The 18,796-nt window shown below is 47.5% G+C and overlaps 1 protein-coding gene across 4 annotated transcripts; it reads left to right on the top strand.

Annotated features, from left to right (window-relative positions):
• Positions 1 to 3,163: 3,163 nt before the first annotated feature.
• LAX1 (lymphocyte transmembrane adaptor 1) lies at positions 3,164 to 17,906 on the top strand. Of its 4 annotated transcripts, XM_072948429.1 has the most exons (6): positions 3,869 to 4,017; positions 6,506 to 6,615; positions 9,445 to 9,555; positions 10,218 to 10,303; positions 12,201 to 12,956; positions 15,957 to 17,906. In XM_072948429.1, exons 1-5 carry the CDS (start codon positions 3,929 to 3,931, stop codon positions 12,945 to 12,947), a joined length of 1,143 nt encoding a protein of 380 aa, XP_072804530.1. In that variant the 5' UTR covers positions 3,869 to 3,928; the 3' UTR covers positions 12,948 to 12,956; positions 15,957 to 17,906. The 4 variants fall into 4 exon arrangements, with proteins under 4 accessions (XP_072804531.1, XP_072804532.1, XP_072804530.1 ...); XM_072948430.1 differs by lacking the exons at positions 3,869 to 4,017; positions 15,957 to 17,906 and adding an exon at positions 3,164 to 3,450 and having other exon boundaries at positions 12,201 to 15,447; XM_072948431.1 differs by lacking the exon at positions 15,957 to 17,906 and having other exon boundaries at positions 3,829 to 3,994; positions 12,201 to 15,447.
• Positions 17,907 to 18,796: the final 890 nt, after the last annotated feature.

The raw sequence follows: 18,796 nt of genomic DNA, 5'->3' as shown, positions 1-18,796 counted from the left end.
AGGCAGGCACTGCAAGAAACAACCCAGTCCCTGCCCGAGGGAGGGCTTCAAAGTCAAGTCAGGGAGACAAACGTTTAAACAACAAATGCCAACAACTGAGAGGTGCTGTCACACACGGTGCCTTGGGGACAAAGAGGAGCAAGAATCCAGTTCCAGGAGCAAAGGGAGGCTCCACAGAAGTGGCGATGTTTAGGGAAAATTCTTTTTTAAATAACAATTTTGGGTTTGTTTATTTTTTTAAATAAATATGACACTTGATCTTTGCATTAATTCAAACAACGGGCTCAAAGAAGGAAGTAACAAAATATCACAAGCCCTTTAACCCAGAAATAAGCAGTATAAACTGCTTATACTATGGATTTTAGTAGAATCTGACAAGAGAAAAGGAAACTGCAGTTAAAATGAAGGAACTGGTGCAAAGGCCCAGAGTATGAATGTGCCAACTGAGCTGGGTCTGCTTGGAACGCAGAGCGCCTGCGAGGGGGCGACCATTGGATACCCATCACTGTGGGAGGGCTGGGACCACGTATGTTTTATGTGCAAAGCCAGTGCCTAGTGCAGCATGGTGGGAGAAGTCCCAGAGATGTGTGCTCTGAATAAAGGACTCGTGGCATGCTTAGCATCAAGAGAGGAAGACAGACAGACCTAAGGCAGCAGTCCGTTAAGTGTAAAGAAACAAGCCTGAGCCATAAAGAGATGATCACATGAGAGCTGCCCCATTTAATGAGCTCTTGCACATGCCAGGCCCTAAGCCAAGCACTTTTCTTTGTTTGACCAATTAATTCTCACAGCAGCATTACCTAAATAGTGTCATTAACATCATTTCACATCCGAGGAAATATCCGAGAAGATTAGAGGACCTGCCCGACATTACCCAGGCAGCAATCTGAGATCTGACTCTTAACTCAGAGCTTCTGTCTCTCCAAAGAGGATTCTGAAAGGTTTTGGTGTTAGCAACAATGTTGCATTAGTGTGTAGCTTTGCTGGCCTGGATGCTGAAGTTCTGTCTATTTAAACCAATCTTAATACTTTAGAATCATATGTCACATTCAACCTCTGAAATCATTAAAAGCTGTTAAAATGAAACACTAGAGAAATCAGGTTTAAAACGTACCCTGTTTTAAAACGTATGCACAGTAGTGAGCGGTTTCCTTCCACTATTCTGATGAGCAACTTCAGCTGTCTGTTTTGTGTTTTGATTGGTGGGTTCGGTTGGTTTATGGGGAGGGATGCAGCCAGAGACTGGAACGCTCAGTCTGAGGCCTGGGAGCCTCCTGTGCGGAGGTTGTTTCCCTCAAGTGTGGGGGCAGGAGAAACTCAGAAGACCGGAGAGATCTGTCTGACTCAGGCAGATTGCATAGACAAGATAAGATAAGACCTTGAGATGATCACAGACAGGGGGAAGTTCTTGAAAACATAAAATAATATTTTAAAAGTAGCAGTCAGGGTTCTGAGGTTTGGTTCTATCTGCCCTGCCTGTGTACCATCTCCAAGTTCTCAGTTCACACACCATCCCCTTGAAGGGGCAAAGCCTACAAAGGGACCAGCAAGACCTCCTAGGCAGGGCCATCGCCTTCCCGCTTTTGTGCTTCTGTATAAAGGCTTGCTTCTAGGAAAATGAAACTTACCCCTAAAATTCTGTTGGTTCCTGAAGCTCACTCCTGATTGGTCCATTTCTAATACCTCATTTGACTATGGCATGAACTTACTCGAAATTTAAAAGCCTGTGTAAACTTACAGATGGGGTCCAGAGCTTGTAGGGTTAACTCCCCTGGGCCTGTGGTCATAATAAACCTGAGTTCTCCAACCCTCCAAGTGTCGCTTGGTCTCTCCATGGGATTCAGGTTGCTGTAGCACCCTGTTGGTACCAACAACTCAGGACAGGCCTGCGGAGTCCTCTCTCTTCCTCCAGTGCCAGCCACGAGTGTGATGCAGCGATTAATCTATTTCCCCGTGAGGAGTCCTAGTTCTTATTTGGACCTTTCCAAAGGAGAAGTGGGCAGAGACCCAGGTTCCAGCTCTAGAACCAGCTGCCTCTGAGCCATCTCTGCCTCCTGCAGGTAAAAGTACCTGGAGGGGAGGCAGCCAGGGTCCGGAGTGGCAGAGCCACTCCAGAGCCAACCAGAGCCAACCTGCAGCCCCCTCTTCCCCTGGGGGCCCTCTGGGAGCCTGGATGCAGGGCATGGGCTGGCACCCCAGGGAAGCCCTGGCCTCAGCATCCACTGGGAAAGGATAAGAGAGAGACATGGAATGAGGGACTGGCTGGCTTCCCTGCCATCCACCTGGGATTCCAGTTCTTTGTGGAAAGTGAGGTCAGAGGCTCTCCTTCCCACCCCCATAGTAATCTTACTGGCCCCTTTCCCTGTCTCCCAAGATGAAAGAGACTGTCAGGAAACTGGTGACAAGAAGAGGGGGAGGATGCGAGAAGAAAAACTGAACAATCTTCAAAGTTTGGGACACTTTCGTTAGACGTGGAGGATGAATTTTCCGGCTTCTGAAACAGGTGCACAACAAGCCAGACGGGGATGGATCTTCTCAGAAGAGCCCTGTGAGCAAGACAGCCAGCAGGGCAGGCCTCGAGGGCCCTGCTAAGCCTGCATTGGCTCCACTCTGGGAGTAATACCCGGAGCAGAGGATCTCAAAATCTGAAACGCAGGCCAGCTCTCTCAAAATCACTTGGGAAAGGGGGGAGGGTGTAGCTCAGCGGTAGAGCGTGTGCTGAGCAACTATGAGGTCCTCGGTTCAATCCCCAGTATGTCCATTAAAATAAATTAATAAACCTAATTACCTCCCCCCAAAATAAAAATAAACAACATAAAAAGTAAAAAAAAAAAAAAGCTGGACCCCCTCCCAAACGTTTTAATCACCTGGGAAATGTTTATGAAACCCACCTGTCCCCCTCCGCACCCTCCGCCCACGAATCAGCAGCGGGTCCCAGAGATCTGCATTTGCTTCCTTGAGCACCTTCCAGCTCTCTTTTGACCTGCTCAGAACAAACAAACATTTAAACCTGGAGGACTTACAGAACTCCCCAGGTCTCAGCAACCCCGGACGAGCAATCAGAACCGCCCATCCGGAACCCCGCCCCCCGCAGACCACCGCAGCCCGGCGGCCCGGGAGCGGCGCGGGAGGCGCCTGCGCTTCTGTCTAATTGAGAGCCCAGCAGCATTTCCGGGGCCCCTGGCTTCATTAACACGTTGGTGGTGCTGCTTCCTGTAGCTGACTCTCTGTTTCCATTCTGGCAAAGTGTTTTGTTCTCTTTTCTCCCCGCTTTGGGGGTTGGGGGAAGATGAGCTTCTCACGGATCCCGCCGCCCGCCTCTCGGCAGGTCCTCGCTCCGCGCCCCTCTCGCCGCCCCGACCGGGCAGCGACGCGGGCTGCTCCCTGAGCCGGGAGCATCGCCGCCGAGGCGCCCTCCCCTCCTGCCCTGCGCATCGCGGCCACATCCAGGTAGAACCAACCCTGCTTTGCATTCTGGGTCAACTCGGCCTCACATTTCCAGGATGCACGCAAGGGAGGGAGTTTGGGGGAGAGAAAGTTCTAGAAAGAAAGATGGGAAGCTTTACAAAGGAAGAAATAAAAACCAGTAGACGTGTGTGTGTGTGCGCGTGTGCGTGTGTGTGTGTGTGTGTGTGTGTGTGAGGCTTCGGTGAATCAAGATCTAAGAGGAAATTTTGAGAGTAAAAAGTTATATGGTAAGGAGTGTTTGGAAGACGTGGAGGCCAGAAGGGCTTCTCTCCTTCTTACCTACTGGAAGTGGTTATAGCACACAGGATTGTATGTGGAACACCAGCTTATTTTGCCTTCTCTCCTGGGAGTCAGCAATTAAGGAAGAGTCAGGAAAAGTGGCAGGCATGCTGGGTAGCTGATGATTGATTAAAGAGGAAGCTTGGAAGGAGAAGCTGCAGCTGGAGAGGCCCCTGTGAGGATGGAGGTCACCACTCAGACCCTTTCAGAAATCAGAGGGAGAACCTCGGAGCCCAGCACTCTGCAGGTAACCCTCGGCGGCCCGGACAGGTGAGTGGCCGGGGTGGTGAGCTCTCGCCTCTCCTGACTTACAGGGCCCTGGGCTACCCTGGAAGGCCTCTACCCTAACAGCGGCCCTCGCAACCAGGCTCAGATCCCGAGACCACTAAGCTCTAGGCGCAGAGAGGTTTGCTCAGAACTGCTGGGAGGAAAGGGGTGCGTATGGAGATGGAGAAGGAGTGGTCAGCAGGAGAGGAAGTGTGCCTGGCCCCGTTGAGTTTCTCACTCTCAGAAATCCTGACAGCTGCCTTCCCTCTTTCCTGTCTCTGATCTCACTGATCACACCTCAGCAAAACAAAAACAAAAACTAGTTCCCACCCTGATGGAAACAAAAGGCCCACTTTTCCCAAAGATGTGTCCTTAGGTCCTAACAACTTACGATGAATAAAAATGTCTTCATAGATATGATAAAGGTACGTCTTTAGGACATAAAAGCTCACAGAACTAATCGTAGTTGTAAATTTTACTGCTAAAACTTTCAGTGACATATTGACAAAAATTAAAAGTCCATCAGCAATTGAAACTTTACCAGTGGGAGGTGTACATTTCAATGCTATGATAACAGTACAACTCAACAGTAATAAACAGAATCACTGTAGTTTGGGGCGGTAAATGCTACTACTGTGACGAACAAATTCATGTCACTTGCAGGCAGACAGGGGCATTGATGCAGAATGAATTCATAAAGTGTCAGAACCCTGCAGCCCTCCCCTGCCGAAAAAACTATTTCTATATTCATTCGTTTGTCAATTCACTCATGCATTCATTTAACAAATATTCATCAGGTCCCTACTGAGTACCAGGCACTGTTCCAGGCACCAGGTGAACAGGACAGACAAGTCCGTGACCTCCTGGAGCCAAGTGGGAGAGTCAGCTATAAACAGAGAAACAAATGCATGTGTAATATAATGTCTGTCACTCATAAGTGCTAAGGAGAAAAACCAGAGCAGAGTAAGGGGGCTGAGAGTGTGGCCAGGGAGGACCTGTCCAAGGGGGTGACACTTCACAAGAAACCTGCGTGAAATGAGGGGCTGAGCCGTAGGAAAGGGAGCAGCAGCTCTGAGACAGGGCTGTGCTCTGCAGGGAGCAGGAAGGAGTCCTGGCCTCCAAGTCAGAGGGGAGGTGGTGCGCAGCGAGGCCAGAGGCAGGCAGAGGCCAGAACCGCAGATGCTGTGCGGTCCTCGCTGGGTAGGGACTGTGGCTGCTATCCCAAGTGTGATGGGAGGCGTGGGGGGTTGAAAACAGAGGAAGGACACGATCTGATTTACTGTGCAGAGGATCACGTGTGGAGACAGTGTGTTGGGGCCAAGAGTGAAAGCGAGGAGACCCTTTAGGGAAGTTATTGCAAAGGTCCCTGTGGAACTCATGGTGGCTCGGACCAGGGTGGTGGCAATGGAGGAACTAGAAGTGATTGCTTTGGGATAGGTGCCCAGGGTTGAGTAGACGGAATCTGCTGGTTAACTGGAAGTGAAAGAAAGAAAACGTTCAAGGATGTCTCCATGGTTTTTGGCCGAGCCATTAGGTGACGGGACACAGCCATCAGATGGCTCCACAGGGGAGCAGACTTATGCGGAAGAACAGGAGTTCTGTTACAGGCGTATTTGGTTTGAGATGTGTCTCAGACCCAGTAGAGATGTCCAGTAGAAGGTGGGTGGACACACCTAGAACTCAGGAGACAAAAGCCTTCCCTGGTAGGTGACCGGGTTTCTAGTATTCGTGGGAGCAGGTCTGCTAACGATTCCTTCTGTGACCTCCGCTGGCTGGTTCCTGTTACAGGAGGCAAAGCAGAGCGGTGCCTCCAGCCCTCCCTGAAAAGTACAAGTAGCACACAGCTCGCTCCGTGCGTTTGCACTGGTTAAATTCCACAGAACAGCGGAGTGTGGCTTGGAGACCAGTTCCGCAAGTTGGTGCTGCAGGGGTTATTCAAGTGCAGGCAATCTGGACTCTTGTCACCAGGCCACTTCCTAGCTGCAAGTTGGGTAACCTCCGATCAAGGCAGGAAGCCCGGGAACAGGGAACGAGGCAAAACGGGGCAGATGGACTTGACTTTACAAGTTTGAAAGACAGTGTGAAGTAGCGGAAAGGGCACGATCGTTGGACCCAAACAGACCTAGACGCAGTCCATCTTTGCATCTTCCCACCTGTGTGACCTTTGCCATGCGGCTCTGTCTTTCTGAATCTAACTCGCTGGCTCCTTGGCTGCAAAGAGAGATGGGATTGTTGCAAAGATTAAATGAGGATCCCAGGCAAACCACTGGCATCCAGTTGGCGTTCAAAAGGGACGGTCCCTTCTGCCACGTCCCAGTTCCCTCTGTCCATGAGGAGATGGCCGTCTCTTCCACCACACTGCCCACCCCGCCTCCGCTTTCCATCACTGGGCCCCCATTCCAAAGCCTGGGGCCCCACCTCCTAAAGGAATCATCTTCTCCAGCCCACCCCCCACCCATGGCTGGGGCACGGCCCTTGGTTTTCCTCGCAGAGCTAAAGACCAGAGCAGCAACATCTTTTCGGGGTTTGCGGGACTCCTCGCCATCCTCCTGGTCGTCGCAGTTTTCTGCATCCTGTGGAACTGGAATAAACGGAAAAAGCGTGAGTCCTGTGTTTGTCCAAAGTTGAGACACCCGAGGGTCGATAATCTAGCCTGGCATTTAAAGCCCAGTTTACCCTCCAGAGATAAGCTGTTGCACTGGGGAGTTCTCTGTCCTTACCCGACACCACGTCATTATCTTGCTCAGGATTCTAAGTTGTGGCTCCGAAAGGCTCGATCCTGAGTCAAGTTCCTTTTTTTTTTTTTTAACATGTTTTTTTATTGAGTTACAGTCATTTTACAACGTGGTGTCAAATTCCAGTGTAGAGCACAATTTTTCAGTTATACATGAACATACGTACATTCATTGTTGCCTTCTCTTTCTCTGTGAGCCTCCACAAGATCCTGTATGTATTTCCCTGTGCTACACAGTACAATCTTGTTTATCTATTCTACATTTTGAAATCCCAGTCTGTCCCTTCCCACCACCCCCGTCCCCCTGGCAACCACAAGTTTGTATTCTGTGTCTGTGAATCTGTTTCTGTTTTGTATTTATGTTTCTGTTTGTTTGTTTTGGTTTTTTTAATTTCTGCATATGAGCGATCTCATATGGTATTTTTCTTTCTCTGTCTGGCTTACTTCACCTAGAATGACATTCTCCAGGAGCATCCATGTTGCTGCAAATGGCGTTATGTTGTCGGTTTTTATGGCTGAATAGTATTCCATTGTATAAATATACCACATCTTTATCCAGTCATCTGTTGATGGACCTTTAGGCTGTTTCCATGTCTTGGCTATTGTGAATAGTGCTGCTATGAACATTGGGGTGCAGGTGTCATTTTGAAGTAGGGTTCCTTCTGGATATATGCCCAGGAGCAGGATTCCTGGGTCATATGGTAAGTCTATTCCTAGTCTTTTGAGGAATCTCCATACTGTTTTCTACAGTGGCTGCACCAAACTGCATTCCCACCAGCAGTGTAGGAGGGTTCCCCTTTCTCCACAGCCTCTCCAGCATTTGTCATTTGTGGACTTTTGAATGATGGCCATTCTGACTGGTGTGAGGTGATACCTCATTGTAGTTTTGATTTGCATTTCTCTGATAATTAGTGATATTGAGCATTTTTTCATGTGCCTATTGATCATTTGTATGTCTTCCTTGGGGAATTGCTTGTTAAGGTCTTCTGGCCCATTTTTGGATTGGGTTGTTAGTGTTTTTCTTATTAAGTCGTATGAGCTGCTTATATATTCTGGAGATCAAGCCTTTGTCAGTTTCATTTGGAAAAATTTTCTCCCATTCTTAGGTTGTTGTTTTGTTTTACTTATGGTTTCCTTTGCTGTGCAGAAGCTTGTAAGTTTCATTAGGTCCCATTTGTTTATTCTTGCTTTTATTTCTATTGCTTGGGTAGACTGCCCTAGGAGAACAGTTTTGAGATGTATGTGAGATAATATTTTGCCTATATTTTCTTCTAGGAGGTTTATTGTATCTTGTCTTATGTTTTAAGTCTTTGATCCATTTTGAGTTTACTTTTGTGTGTGGTGTAAGGGTGTGTTCTAGCTTCATTGTTTTACATGCTGCTGTCCAGTTTTCCCAACACCATTTGCTGAAGAGACTGTGTTTATTCCATTGTATATTCTTGCCTCCTTTGTCGAAGATGAGTTGACCAAAAGTTTGTGGGTTCATTTCTGGGCGCTCTATTCTGTTCCATTGGTCCATATGTCTGTTTTCGTACCAATACCATGCTGTGTTGATGACTGAAACTCTGTAGTATTGTCTGAAGTCTGGGAGAGTTATTCCTCCAGCCTCTTTCTTTCTGTTCAGTAATGCTTTAGCAATTCTAGGTCTTCTGTGGTTCCATATAAATTTTATTATGATTTGTTCTAGTTCTGTGAAATATGTCCTGGGTCATTTGATAGGGATTGCATTAAATCTGTCGATTGCCTTGGGCAGTGTGACCATTTTAACAATATTGATTCTTCCTATCCAGAAGCATGGGATATCTTTCCATTTTTTAAAAATCTTCTTTAATTTCCTTAATCAGTGTTTTATAATTCTCCATGTGTAAGTCTTTCACCTCCTTGGTTAGATTCATTCCTAGGTATTTTATTACTTTGAGCGCTATTTTAAAGGGGATTGTTTCTTTACTTTCTTTTTCTGTTGATTCATCAGTAGTGTAAAGAAATGCAACTGATTTTTGAACATTAATCTTGTAACCTGCTGCCTTGCTGAATTCTTCGATTATTTCTAGTAGTTTTTGTGTGGACCTCTTAGGGTTTTCTATACATCATATCATGTCATCTGCATTTAGTGACACTTTTACCTCTTCTTTTCCAATTTGGATCCTTTTATTTCTCTCTCTTGCCTGACTGCTGTGGCTAGGACTTCCAGGACTATGTTGAATAGGAGTGGGGATAGTGGGCAGCCTTGTCTTGTCCCAGATTTTAGTGGGAAGCTTTTGAGTTTTTCACTGTTGAGTGCTATGCTGGCTGTAGGTTTGTCATATATAGCTGTTATTATGTTGAGATATGTTCCCTCTATACCCACTTTGGTGAGAGTTTTTATATAAATGTGTGTTGAATTTTATCAAAAGCTTTTTCTGCATCGATTGGGATGATCATGTGGTTTTTGTCCTTTCTCTTGTTGATGTGAGAGTCAAGTTCCATTTTGAAAGTCATTGCCCTGGTACCCCTGTGCCCGGGGTTTCTCCTCCTGCTGCTGGCCACCAAGTCCCCGATTCTTCTAGATCAAAGGGAGTTGGTCAAGTCTGAAGATGCCTTTTTGTTATGATATGTGGCGAGGGTGGGGAATATTTTTGGGGGCATCTCATCCCTGAGTCCCCGAGTTCTGTGCTGCTGGGCCCTGCCACCACCCCACGTCTCTCATTGCCTTGCAGACAGAGTTCCTTACTTCCGAGTTACCGTCATGCCCTTACTGACTCTGCCTCGACCCAGACAACGAGCCAAAAATATTTATGACCTCTTGCCCCGAAGACAAGAAGAGCTGGGTAGGTTTTTCTTTCTAATCCACTGAGTCCAGACCTCCAGAACTTCTGCCGCCTGAATGTACCTCTCAGCACCTGGAAGCAACTTTGTCTAACCTTCCAGAACTTTCTGCCTTTCGGGGAGCGTGGAAGAGAATGGGATAGACAGACCGCCAAGATGCAACTCCAGTGTGGGCCCTGGGAGCTCTAAGAAGAGAGCAGGGGTCATCTGGGGGGGGGGTGTTTGTTTTCCAGTTTCATTGAAAAAATAATTGACACTGTGTAACTGAAGTTTGTGGAGTACAGCATGATGGTTTGATTCACATATATTACAGTTTTGTTTTTTCCTGATAAAGTTAGCAGAGGACAGCTGGGTAAGTCTAGGGATGGGAAAGACATACAGAAGGGGAACCCGGCCTCCAGCCTCGCAGGCAGGGAGGGTTCCCAGCTTCCTTCCCCGCCTCCCCAGCTCCTGTGCTAGTGTCCTTTGTCCTCAGCTGGCTGGGGAGGGTTCCAGGTCTCAGAGCACACCAGCCCTGTGGCTCTGACCCTCTCCCCACAGAACGCCAGGCCCCAGGTACCAGGTGTCACACGAAGCCGCTTGGCGCAGGGTGCGGGGATGGCTGGGGCGGAAGCCCTCGGAGGACTGGCTGACCACGTTCAGGGTCTGTTCTCCGTCTTTTCAGGGAGACATCCATCAAGGAGTATCCGTGTTTTCAGTACCGAGAGCCTCCTCTCCAGAAACTCTGACAGCCCTCCCTCCGAGTATGTGGTAAGAGTCAGGTGGAAATGGCGGCCCCCTCGGGAGGAATGACGAGTCCCAGGCAGCAGAGGCGAAGGGAAAGAGCCCTAGGTCTCAGGGCTCACTTCACTGCAGCAGCTTGCCTCCAGCCCTCCTCCTGAGGAGCGGTTAGCAGCCTGGGAAGACTAGCCCCAGGACCTCCCTGCTGCCCAAGGCAAAAAATTTAGACAGGTCGGAGCAGAGGGAAGGGTTAGCTCAGTGGTAGAGTGCATGCTTAGCATGCATGAGGTCCTGGGTTCAATTCCCAGTAGTACATTCATTAAAAATACATAAATAAAAAAACCTGATTACCACACACATGCAAAAAACATTTTAAAAAGAAAGAAAGATAGACCCAAAAGCTTGGGTTTAAGAAAGGCACCAGGGCACGTGTGTTCAAGAACATGGTGTTGGAACTGAAATAGATTATTTTAACAGAGATATGATCATGTATGTTTCCAAAGACATGTTGTCCCCTTCAAAGTGAGGACCTTGGGAGAATACACACATATTCCAACAGTGCTGTTGGTGCTCAAAACACTCTTAAAACCCTGCTCTGGGAATTACTCCTAGGACCTGTGTTTGTTTCAGTTCTCCTCTAGAACAGAAGTGCTCGTAAGTCATTCAGCGCGGTAGCTGGTGTAGCAAGTGGTCACATGGGCGATACCCTTTGAGGCTACAAGGGGAGTGTTACATTTAACAACAATAACCTCGTGTGTCTTATAAGGGAGGAGACACGCGACAGTGTAGGTGAGAAGAGGGACTCTTTTGAAGATCTTTTGTTTTCATAGATAAGTTCTCATCTGCTTGCTGAGAGTCAGTTCCCTTGGTTCTGTGGCCATCCTTGGCCGCTGATGACGATTCTTTTGTACCCAGCCTTTCTCTATCCAGAGACTTAGGTTCGATTACCATGCAGCCACCTTCGCTTCCTCCTTCTCTTGCATGTCCCATCCTTGGGCTCGACTCCCGCCTCTAAGGATTCCTGAGGCAGCAAGACTAAGTGGCTGATAAAAGGCAGGGCAGAGGAAACCCCATGGCAAAAACTAGTTCCAGGACTTGGGTGGTCCCTGAGGGGATTTTTGCATCTAATGTTTAGATCCCAAACTGCTGTAAGCCTGCAATCATGTTTGGCCTGTACTTTGCAGTGTTTGAAGGACATTTGGAATCAGTTGCCAACATTTAAAAATCTAAAAGATTTCACGTGAAAGTCCAGATGTCCAGCCTTTCTTGGAAACTTGGAAGTTCTGGAAACATCAGACCAGCATTCCTGAACGGCAGTGATCAGCTGAGTCTGGGTGTCAGCTGCCTCTTTACTAATGACACCAAGCATTTTTTAAGTGTCAGAAGCCACTCTAAACATTTTACATGCGGTGATCCATTTACTTCTCACAAAAACCTCATGGTGGGGATATTATTATGATTATCCCCATTTTATAAGTTAGGAAACCAGGGCACAGTGAGCTTAGATAACTCGCCCAAACTCAGCACAGAGAGGTGAGGCCAGGACTTGCACCCTCAGTCTGAGCCCAAGCCTCTGCCTTTAGGTAAAGATGCGGTCGCCGCTCATGTGCTCTGGGGTGGCGGCAGGCTCTCTCCAGTGCACACTACTTCCCCCCACTCGCCTCTGAACCCCCACATTGTGGCCAAAAGCCAGTTGTGATTTATTATCACACTTACACTCTTGCTTTCCTTCAACTCAGCGCGCTTCCCCATGCTTACTTAGCATCTGAAGCCTTGCCGCCTGAGACCCCTGCTTTAGAGCTTTCTCTGAAAGTGGAGAACTGAGTGGAGGAACCATTAGACGGAGCAGTCCTGGGCGGGAAAGAAGAAAGGCTTTGTCTGTATTTCTGCCTCTGTCCTCTCACCGGCTTTCTCTTCTTCCTCACAGCCCTCCCGAGCAGGCGATGCCCCCCCCGTGCACGGAGCCCACGCTCACGCCATGGGGTACGCGGTGGGCGTCTACGACAATGCCGTGGGGCACCAGATGCGCGGACACGCCGCTCCCCACGCCCACTACGTCAATGTCAGAGCGCCCACAGGTTGCCCCAGCACTTCTTCAGAGGATTCAAGGGATTATGTCAATGTCCCCACAGCAAAAGAGGTTGCCGAGCATTTAGCCTCCACCAGCAGTCCCCCTGGGAGCCTCTTTGTCCTCTCAAGTGCCGAGGAGCTGGAGTTCACTGGAGAAGGAGAGGAGGGCTGTGGGAACGCCAGTGACTGCACCAGTTTTTGGTCTCCAGGAGCTGAGGCCAGTGATCCACCCAGCGACGGGGAAGATTCTTCTCAGACCTCAAATGACTATGTCAACATGGTCGGGCTGGATCTCGGGGCTGTCCAAGGCAAGCGGCCCTGGGTGGCTCTTCAGTGCCGCAGAGATTATGAAAATGTACCTCCGGCAGATCCCAGCGGCAACCAGCAGCAGGAGGAGGAAGACATGACATCCTCAAACGCAGACCAGGTAGCGAGCAGGACGGATGGTCCAAGGACCCACACCCAGCCTGTCACAGAGTCAGGGAGTCCCCTGGCTTTGAAGGATTGTGTGGCCTGTCAGTCATCTGCCCAGAGTGAGAAGCGTCAGATGGAGCCTGGAGGAGAGCTGTCAGATGAAGACTCCAACGACTACGAGAACGTGTGAGCTGCTAAGGTAGGAGGCAGGGACTCTGAGGAGGGGCCTGAAGCACGGCTCCTTCTTCATGAATTGAGACTCAGGTACCCAGCTGGAAACCACATGACGTGGTCTGTCCTGCCAGATTCGTAGCCACTGCAGGGTCTAGTGAAGACCCTTGATCACCGTTGTATTTCGGTGGATTCGTTTGGTTAGGCTACAAAGAGGCAGAAACGAGTGGGAGCTAAGAGGCCCACAAGAGCAGAGGTTTGAGGAAGCCAGAAAGAAATCCTTCTCAGGCAGGTTGCTGTTCTCTCTCGTATCAGCTTAAGAATGTTTGCTGAAACTGCCTTATAGGACTGTTAGGAGGTTAAAAATGGGAGAGTCCTTTAGCTCACAGTGGATACATGTAGTCCAAAATCATTGCCTTTACTGATACCAGCAGGCTGCAAAGCCAGAATACAGATTAGTTTGTAATCCAGGAAGAGGCAGAAGGAAGGAGGAAGGTGGGATGGGGTTGGGGGACAACTTCCTCTTGAAAATGAGTGTGGACAACCAAATGCGGGGGGAAAGCACAGAATAATGGGAACCCTCGCTCATTGCTGAAGGAGTTGCAAAGCATGATAGCATCCACTCTGGAAAACTGTTTGGCAGTTTCTTATGAATATACACTTATTAGACAACCCAGCCTTTCCTCTATTAGGTATTTACTCAAGTGAATGGAAAGCTTGTGTTCACACACACACACACACAAAACCCATGCATGACTGTTTATAGCAGCTTTATTCATAATTCCCAAAACCTAGAAATAATTCAGATGTCCTTCAACAGCAAGCTGTCCTATATCCACACAGTGAGTTTATCCATACTCAGCAGCAAAAAGGAGTGAAGTGTTGGTTCATGCAACAGCATGGGCAGATATTAAATGCATGTTGCTGAGTGAAAGAAGCTAGACCTAAAAACCTAAATATTGTATGATTCCATTTCTATGATATCATAGAATAGGCAAAATTAAAGGAATGGTGGTGGGGAGGGTATAGCTCAAGTGGTAGAGTGCATGCCTAGCATATGCATAAGGCCCTGGGTTCAATCCCCAGCACCGCCATTAGAAATAAATAAACAAATAAACGAACAAACAAGCCTAACTACCTCTAACCCTTCCCCCCCCAAAAAAATTAAAGGGTTGGAAAACAGAGGAGTGGTTGGCAAGTTTGGGGAAAGGGGAGTGGTTTATAACAAAGGAGCTATACAGGGGAACATTTGGGATGATGGAGCTCTTCTGTATGGTATTATGGTGAAGGAAACATGACGGTATTTGTCAAAACACACACACATACACAAAGTATAGGGCACAAAGAGTGACTTTTATTGTATGCAAATTTTTGAAAAATTCACCAAACTGTCAGGGGAACCCACGATAAAATGCAGATTGTAAAAAAAAAAGTCAAGCTGTATTACAAATGTTTGACATAATTTCGCCGATGGGAGTGGGGAAAGCAAATAAGCTGGCCTAATTAACTTTGGAAAACAGTGTTTCTCCTCGAAACTGTAAGATAAAGACACAAAGAACTGGAACACCAGCACTGCAGTCTAGTTGGTAAATTTGTATCTCATGGGAGTATAGTTTAGCAATTCTGAAACTATTTAAATGTGTACTTGGGTTGAACAAATAAGTAAATATATAATAGATAAGGAGAGGCAGGTTTCCTACTGTCAGAGAAAAGTGACAATAAGCAAGTAGGAAAGGAAATACAGACATGTGTGCATACAGGCTGGCATACATATATATTTCCTAACTGTCCACTAGATCATCTGGAAGCAATGAGTGCACTTAGCACTCAGATCTTGGTTTCTATCTAAACTTGGCACACATCACCTTGACCATGTGGTCAAGGTTAACTCACCAGTAACAAGTCATGTTGCTGTATGATCAAGGACATGGGTGCTTAACCTCTGTGGTATTCTTCCCCAAATCCACAACCCTAGTTTTATCATAAGAAGCATCAGAACATTGGCTGACATCTTACAAATACTGACCAGAACACTTAAAAGTGTTAAGAGTTGTGAAAGACGAGGGAAGACTGAGAAGCTGTCAGACTGGAGGAGACCAGGGAGGCATGACGACTAAATGTAACATGGTGTCGTGGATGGGATCCTCGTACAGAGAAAGAACATTGTGGGGAAAATGTGAAATGAAAAAAAAAAAAGAAGAAGGTTCATATTTTAGTTAATAGTATTGTATCAATGTTAATTTCTTGGTTTTGATAAACGTACTATGGCTATGTAATTTACATTAGGGGAAGCTGGGTGGAAGGTATACCAGAACTCTCCGTACTATTTTTGCAACTCTTCTGTAAGTTATGTCAAAGTGAAAATAACTTTTCTATAAGTTATGTCAAAGTAAGAATAATTTTAAAGCATGGACAAAGCTGGGAGCTCAGAGTGAAGATGTCTAGGCTCATTCCACTTAAATAAATGTGCCTTCTGTGAAATGGACAGAAAATAAAGCGCATTATATAATCGGTCTGGATATTTGTCTGTCCGTTTCTTGCATTGTTTCGTTAACGTACGTACTCTGTCTTCTGCTATCAATCAGAAATCATGCTGCTTATTGGAAAATATAATTAAATCCCTTATATTTAATCCCTGGTTCTTAGCACAGGGCCCAAGGTAAAATGAGGTTATTGATAATTGCTGGTTGGTGATATGGTTTCAGTGCACGTCCTCTTAAAATGTTGAGTGAGGTTTTCTGTCGTTCAGGAATGGAGACGAAAGCTTAGTACCAAAGGTGTCAAACACTCTACATTCTGAGTTCAAAGCACCCAGCTGGTAGGGGTCAGTCAGCACCCCTCAGGGCTTACCGAAAGTAGGAAAGTTAGTCCTACCAAAGGCTGCTCTCCCCGGCACCACATCCCTGCTCCACAGGAGAGAACTGAGAGGTCACTGAGGCTAGGCTTTGAGGAGTATGCTGGTCAGGAAGACAGGGGCTTTCCTCCTTCTCTGCCCCATCCCCAAGGATGGTAACTGTCTCTTCTGCAGGGTGTCTGATGCCCCGGGAAAAGGAGAAAGAAGAATGCGTTGCCAGAACTGAGAGAAAGGGCTGTGAAGCAGCTGGCCACCCACCGTCGGGCATGGCAACTAAGTGTCACCTGGGGGAGGCCACAGGACCTGGGTCTTTGTGTTGGCACCATCTCAACAAGGGTCCCAAGGCAAGGGTTCTCTTGGGAAAATGTGAGGTGTAGACCATCTGAGGTTGAAAGAGTAGAAAACTAACAAGATGGCTCTTGAGTTGTTCAGGCCTGTGCTTTCAGCTAAACAGATCTTATGACAAACACGCTCCCCTCCCCGTGCACTCTTCTCTTAGAATAACTTATCCTTTTACCTTAGACGTCTTAGAAGAAGGTCAGAGACTGAACCTCAAGAAAATGGGCAGAGCCTCCTAAATTCCTCTGTAACAACAAGTTCTTATCAAGATGAAAAGAATTCAACACTCTGTAAAACGCCCTGATTGTTACAGCCTTTTCTGTTCCATCCAACTTTTCTATAAAACCTCAAGGCCCCAACCCCAAGAGGGGCTCACTGCCTCTAAGGCATGAGGCTGCTGTGGCTCCCCTCGCCTGGCAAGGCAATAAAGCGGTTCTTTTCTGTCCTCCCCAAACTCTGCCTCCAGTTCTCAATTTGGCCATCATGGTGTAGAGGCCAGTTTTTTTTGCAGTAAGGCGGCTTCACAAGCACTTGGGTGGGTGCTGATCATTTGGGTGCCCCCAAAATTCATATGTTGAAATCCAGTCCTCATTGTGACAGTGTTAGAAGGCGAGGCCTTTGCAAGTGGCTAGATCATGATAGTGGAGCTGTCATGAATGAGATCAGTGTCCTTGTAAAACAGCCCCAGAGAGCTCCCTTGTCCCTTCTGCCTTGTGAAGACACAGCAAGAAGATGACTGTCTACGAACCAGGAATCAGGCTCTCCCAGGCACCGAATCCATGAACACCTTGCTCTTGGACTCCCCAGCCTCCAGAACTGTGAGAAGTAAGTGTTTGCTATGTAAGTCCCCCATGATGTTGTCACAGCAGCCCAAGTAGATTAAGACAGTGGGATAAAGGCAGGTGTTCGCAGGTGCAGGCACTAGCTCCCTTGTGTCTGGTGGCTATATTTTGAGTAGATTTCTTCATTGCTCTCAGATTTGCTCAAGTGACTGGCATTTAAATTCCTGCCATGCAGCGGGTGCCACGTCAGTCTGTTATTGATGGTCAGTAAGGATTAGCCTGGAGAGTAACACAAGTCTCTCTCTAGAGGGTGACAATCTCACCTAGTCACTTAAGGAGGGAGTTGTACCAGAGGTGAGATGAAGAGTCAAACAGAACTGAATCTTAAACACTGACATAAAAGAATTCTCATAACTGGGAGAGATGTTTATGTTGTTGAAGCCAAGTCCATGTGCCCGATGCACCATGAGGCCAAACTGAAGTATCAGAGTTTGGAACGGAGGGAGGGCCAAGCAAGGAGAATGAGTGGCTCATGCTCAAAAAACCTGAACTCCATATTGGTTGTCAGGGAAGAGGTTTTAAAAGCAACCTTTGGGGTGAGGGCTGCAGGGTGCATGACTTTCTTCTGCTTGGTTGGTGCTGAGGTACCAGGGTGATGCTCCAGGAATCTCAATCATCAGCCTGCTGGCTCTGACTGGGTGAGATGGGAGGGAAGGGGGCAAGGCACAGCCATTAAAAGAATGACACAGCAATTAGCACCAAGATGGCGGAAGATTCAACTCCCAGTAGACCTTGAGCTTCAGTATAGGCTCACTGTAATACAGTAGCATGCTCAACGACACTCCCACAGGTGCCAGGACGGTTTCTAGGCTGACCATAAAAGGTCAGAAAGTGGGTGATTCCTGGGACTCCCAGCCCTGTACCCAAAGTAGTTGGAATAGTCCTCTCACTTCTTAGCATATGAAGTTACCAAGCCCATTAAAAACTATCAACCGCCATACCTCACGGCTGATCGCATTATTCCTAGCCAACTCCATGCTCTGAGTTCACGCTCTCCCTTCTGGAATAAGATGACCTTCATGCTGCCTTTCTCTTGCCTTCTGAGACAGCACTCACTCTATCTATGGCATGTACATCTCTCTGAATAAATCTACTTTTACTCAACTATGGCTGGCTCTTGAATTCTTTCATGCATAAAGCCGAGGACCCTCACTGGGTGGAGCACATCCCAGGGACTCGATCAAGACCTGGGACATGGCCATGCTCTTGTGCCCCATTTTTTCCGTGTATCATGGGGTCTCAGCATGTAGTCCCCATTCTCCACCTGGGTGGGGGCTTTCATTCCTGCAGAACAACTCGAAGATCTGTACCCAGTGGTTAAGTGTGTCCCTGGAGAAGGAATTAGGATTCTGTTTTATTGCTGAACTATTATTGTTTCTTGACTGCTTTTCCTTCGTTCCTGCGTTCGCTCGCTTCTCTAATTAGTAACTGCTTGAATCTGAATCTGCTCTTTGGAATCCGGAGGGGGCCTAGCAGACCAAAGACTTTTTCCACAAATAAGAAAGGGAAGGACACAGGGCATAGAGGGGCCCTGTATCCAGAAAGGCCCCACAGGGTCCAGCCCAGGGTTGATTCCCCCTTTTCTCTGATACTCCTCAATTCCGAGGGAAACAGGGCTGGAACAAGAAAGGGTTTTGGATAGAAAAGTTAATTATAAGCTCAGCAAAGAAACTCAGTTTTAGGGAGAGTCGGTTTCAGTTATGAGATAAAAAAATATGGGATCAAAATAAGTTGTTAAGAGGGCTATCACTCAGGAAGAGAGGCTCAACCTACCACAGTTTTAGGGAAGTTTGGGGGAAAAATAAAGCCAGTTCATGCTTATACCCCAATGAG

Source organism: Vicugna pacos, chromosome 23, assembly GCF_048564905.1.
Source record: "Vicugna pacos chromosome 23, VicPac4, whole genome shotgun sequence".
Lineage (NCBI taxonomy): Eukaryota > Metazoa > Chordata > Mammalia > Artiodactyla > Camelidae > Vicugna > Vicugna pacos.
Note: the sequence above shows the minus strand (reverse complement) of the source record. Positions and strands in the feature narration are given on the sequence as shown.

Coding starts and splice junctions, on each gene's coding strand:
- LAX1 (XM_072948429.1), top strand. CDS start 3,929: ATGGAGGTCACCACTCAGACCCTTTCAGAAATCAGAGGGAGAACCTCG. Junction 6,616..9,444: donor CTGGAATAAACGGAAAAAGC/GTGAGTCCTGTG, acceptor ATTGCCTTGCAG/ACAGAGTTCCTTACTTCCGA. Junction 10,304..12,200: donor GCCCTCCCTCCGAGTATGTG/GTAAGAGTCAGG, acceptor TCTTCCTCACAG/CCCTCCCGAGCAGGCGATGC.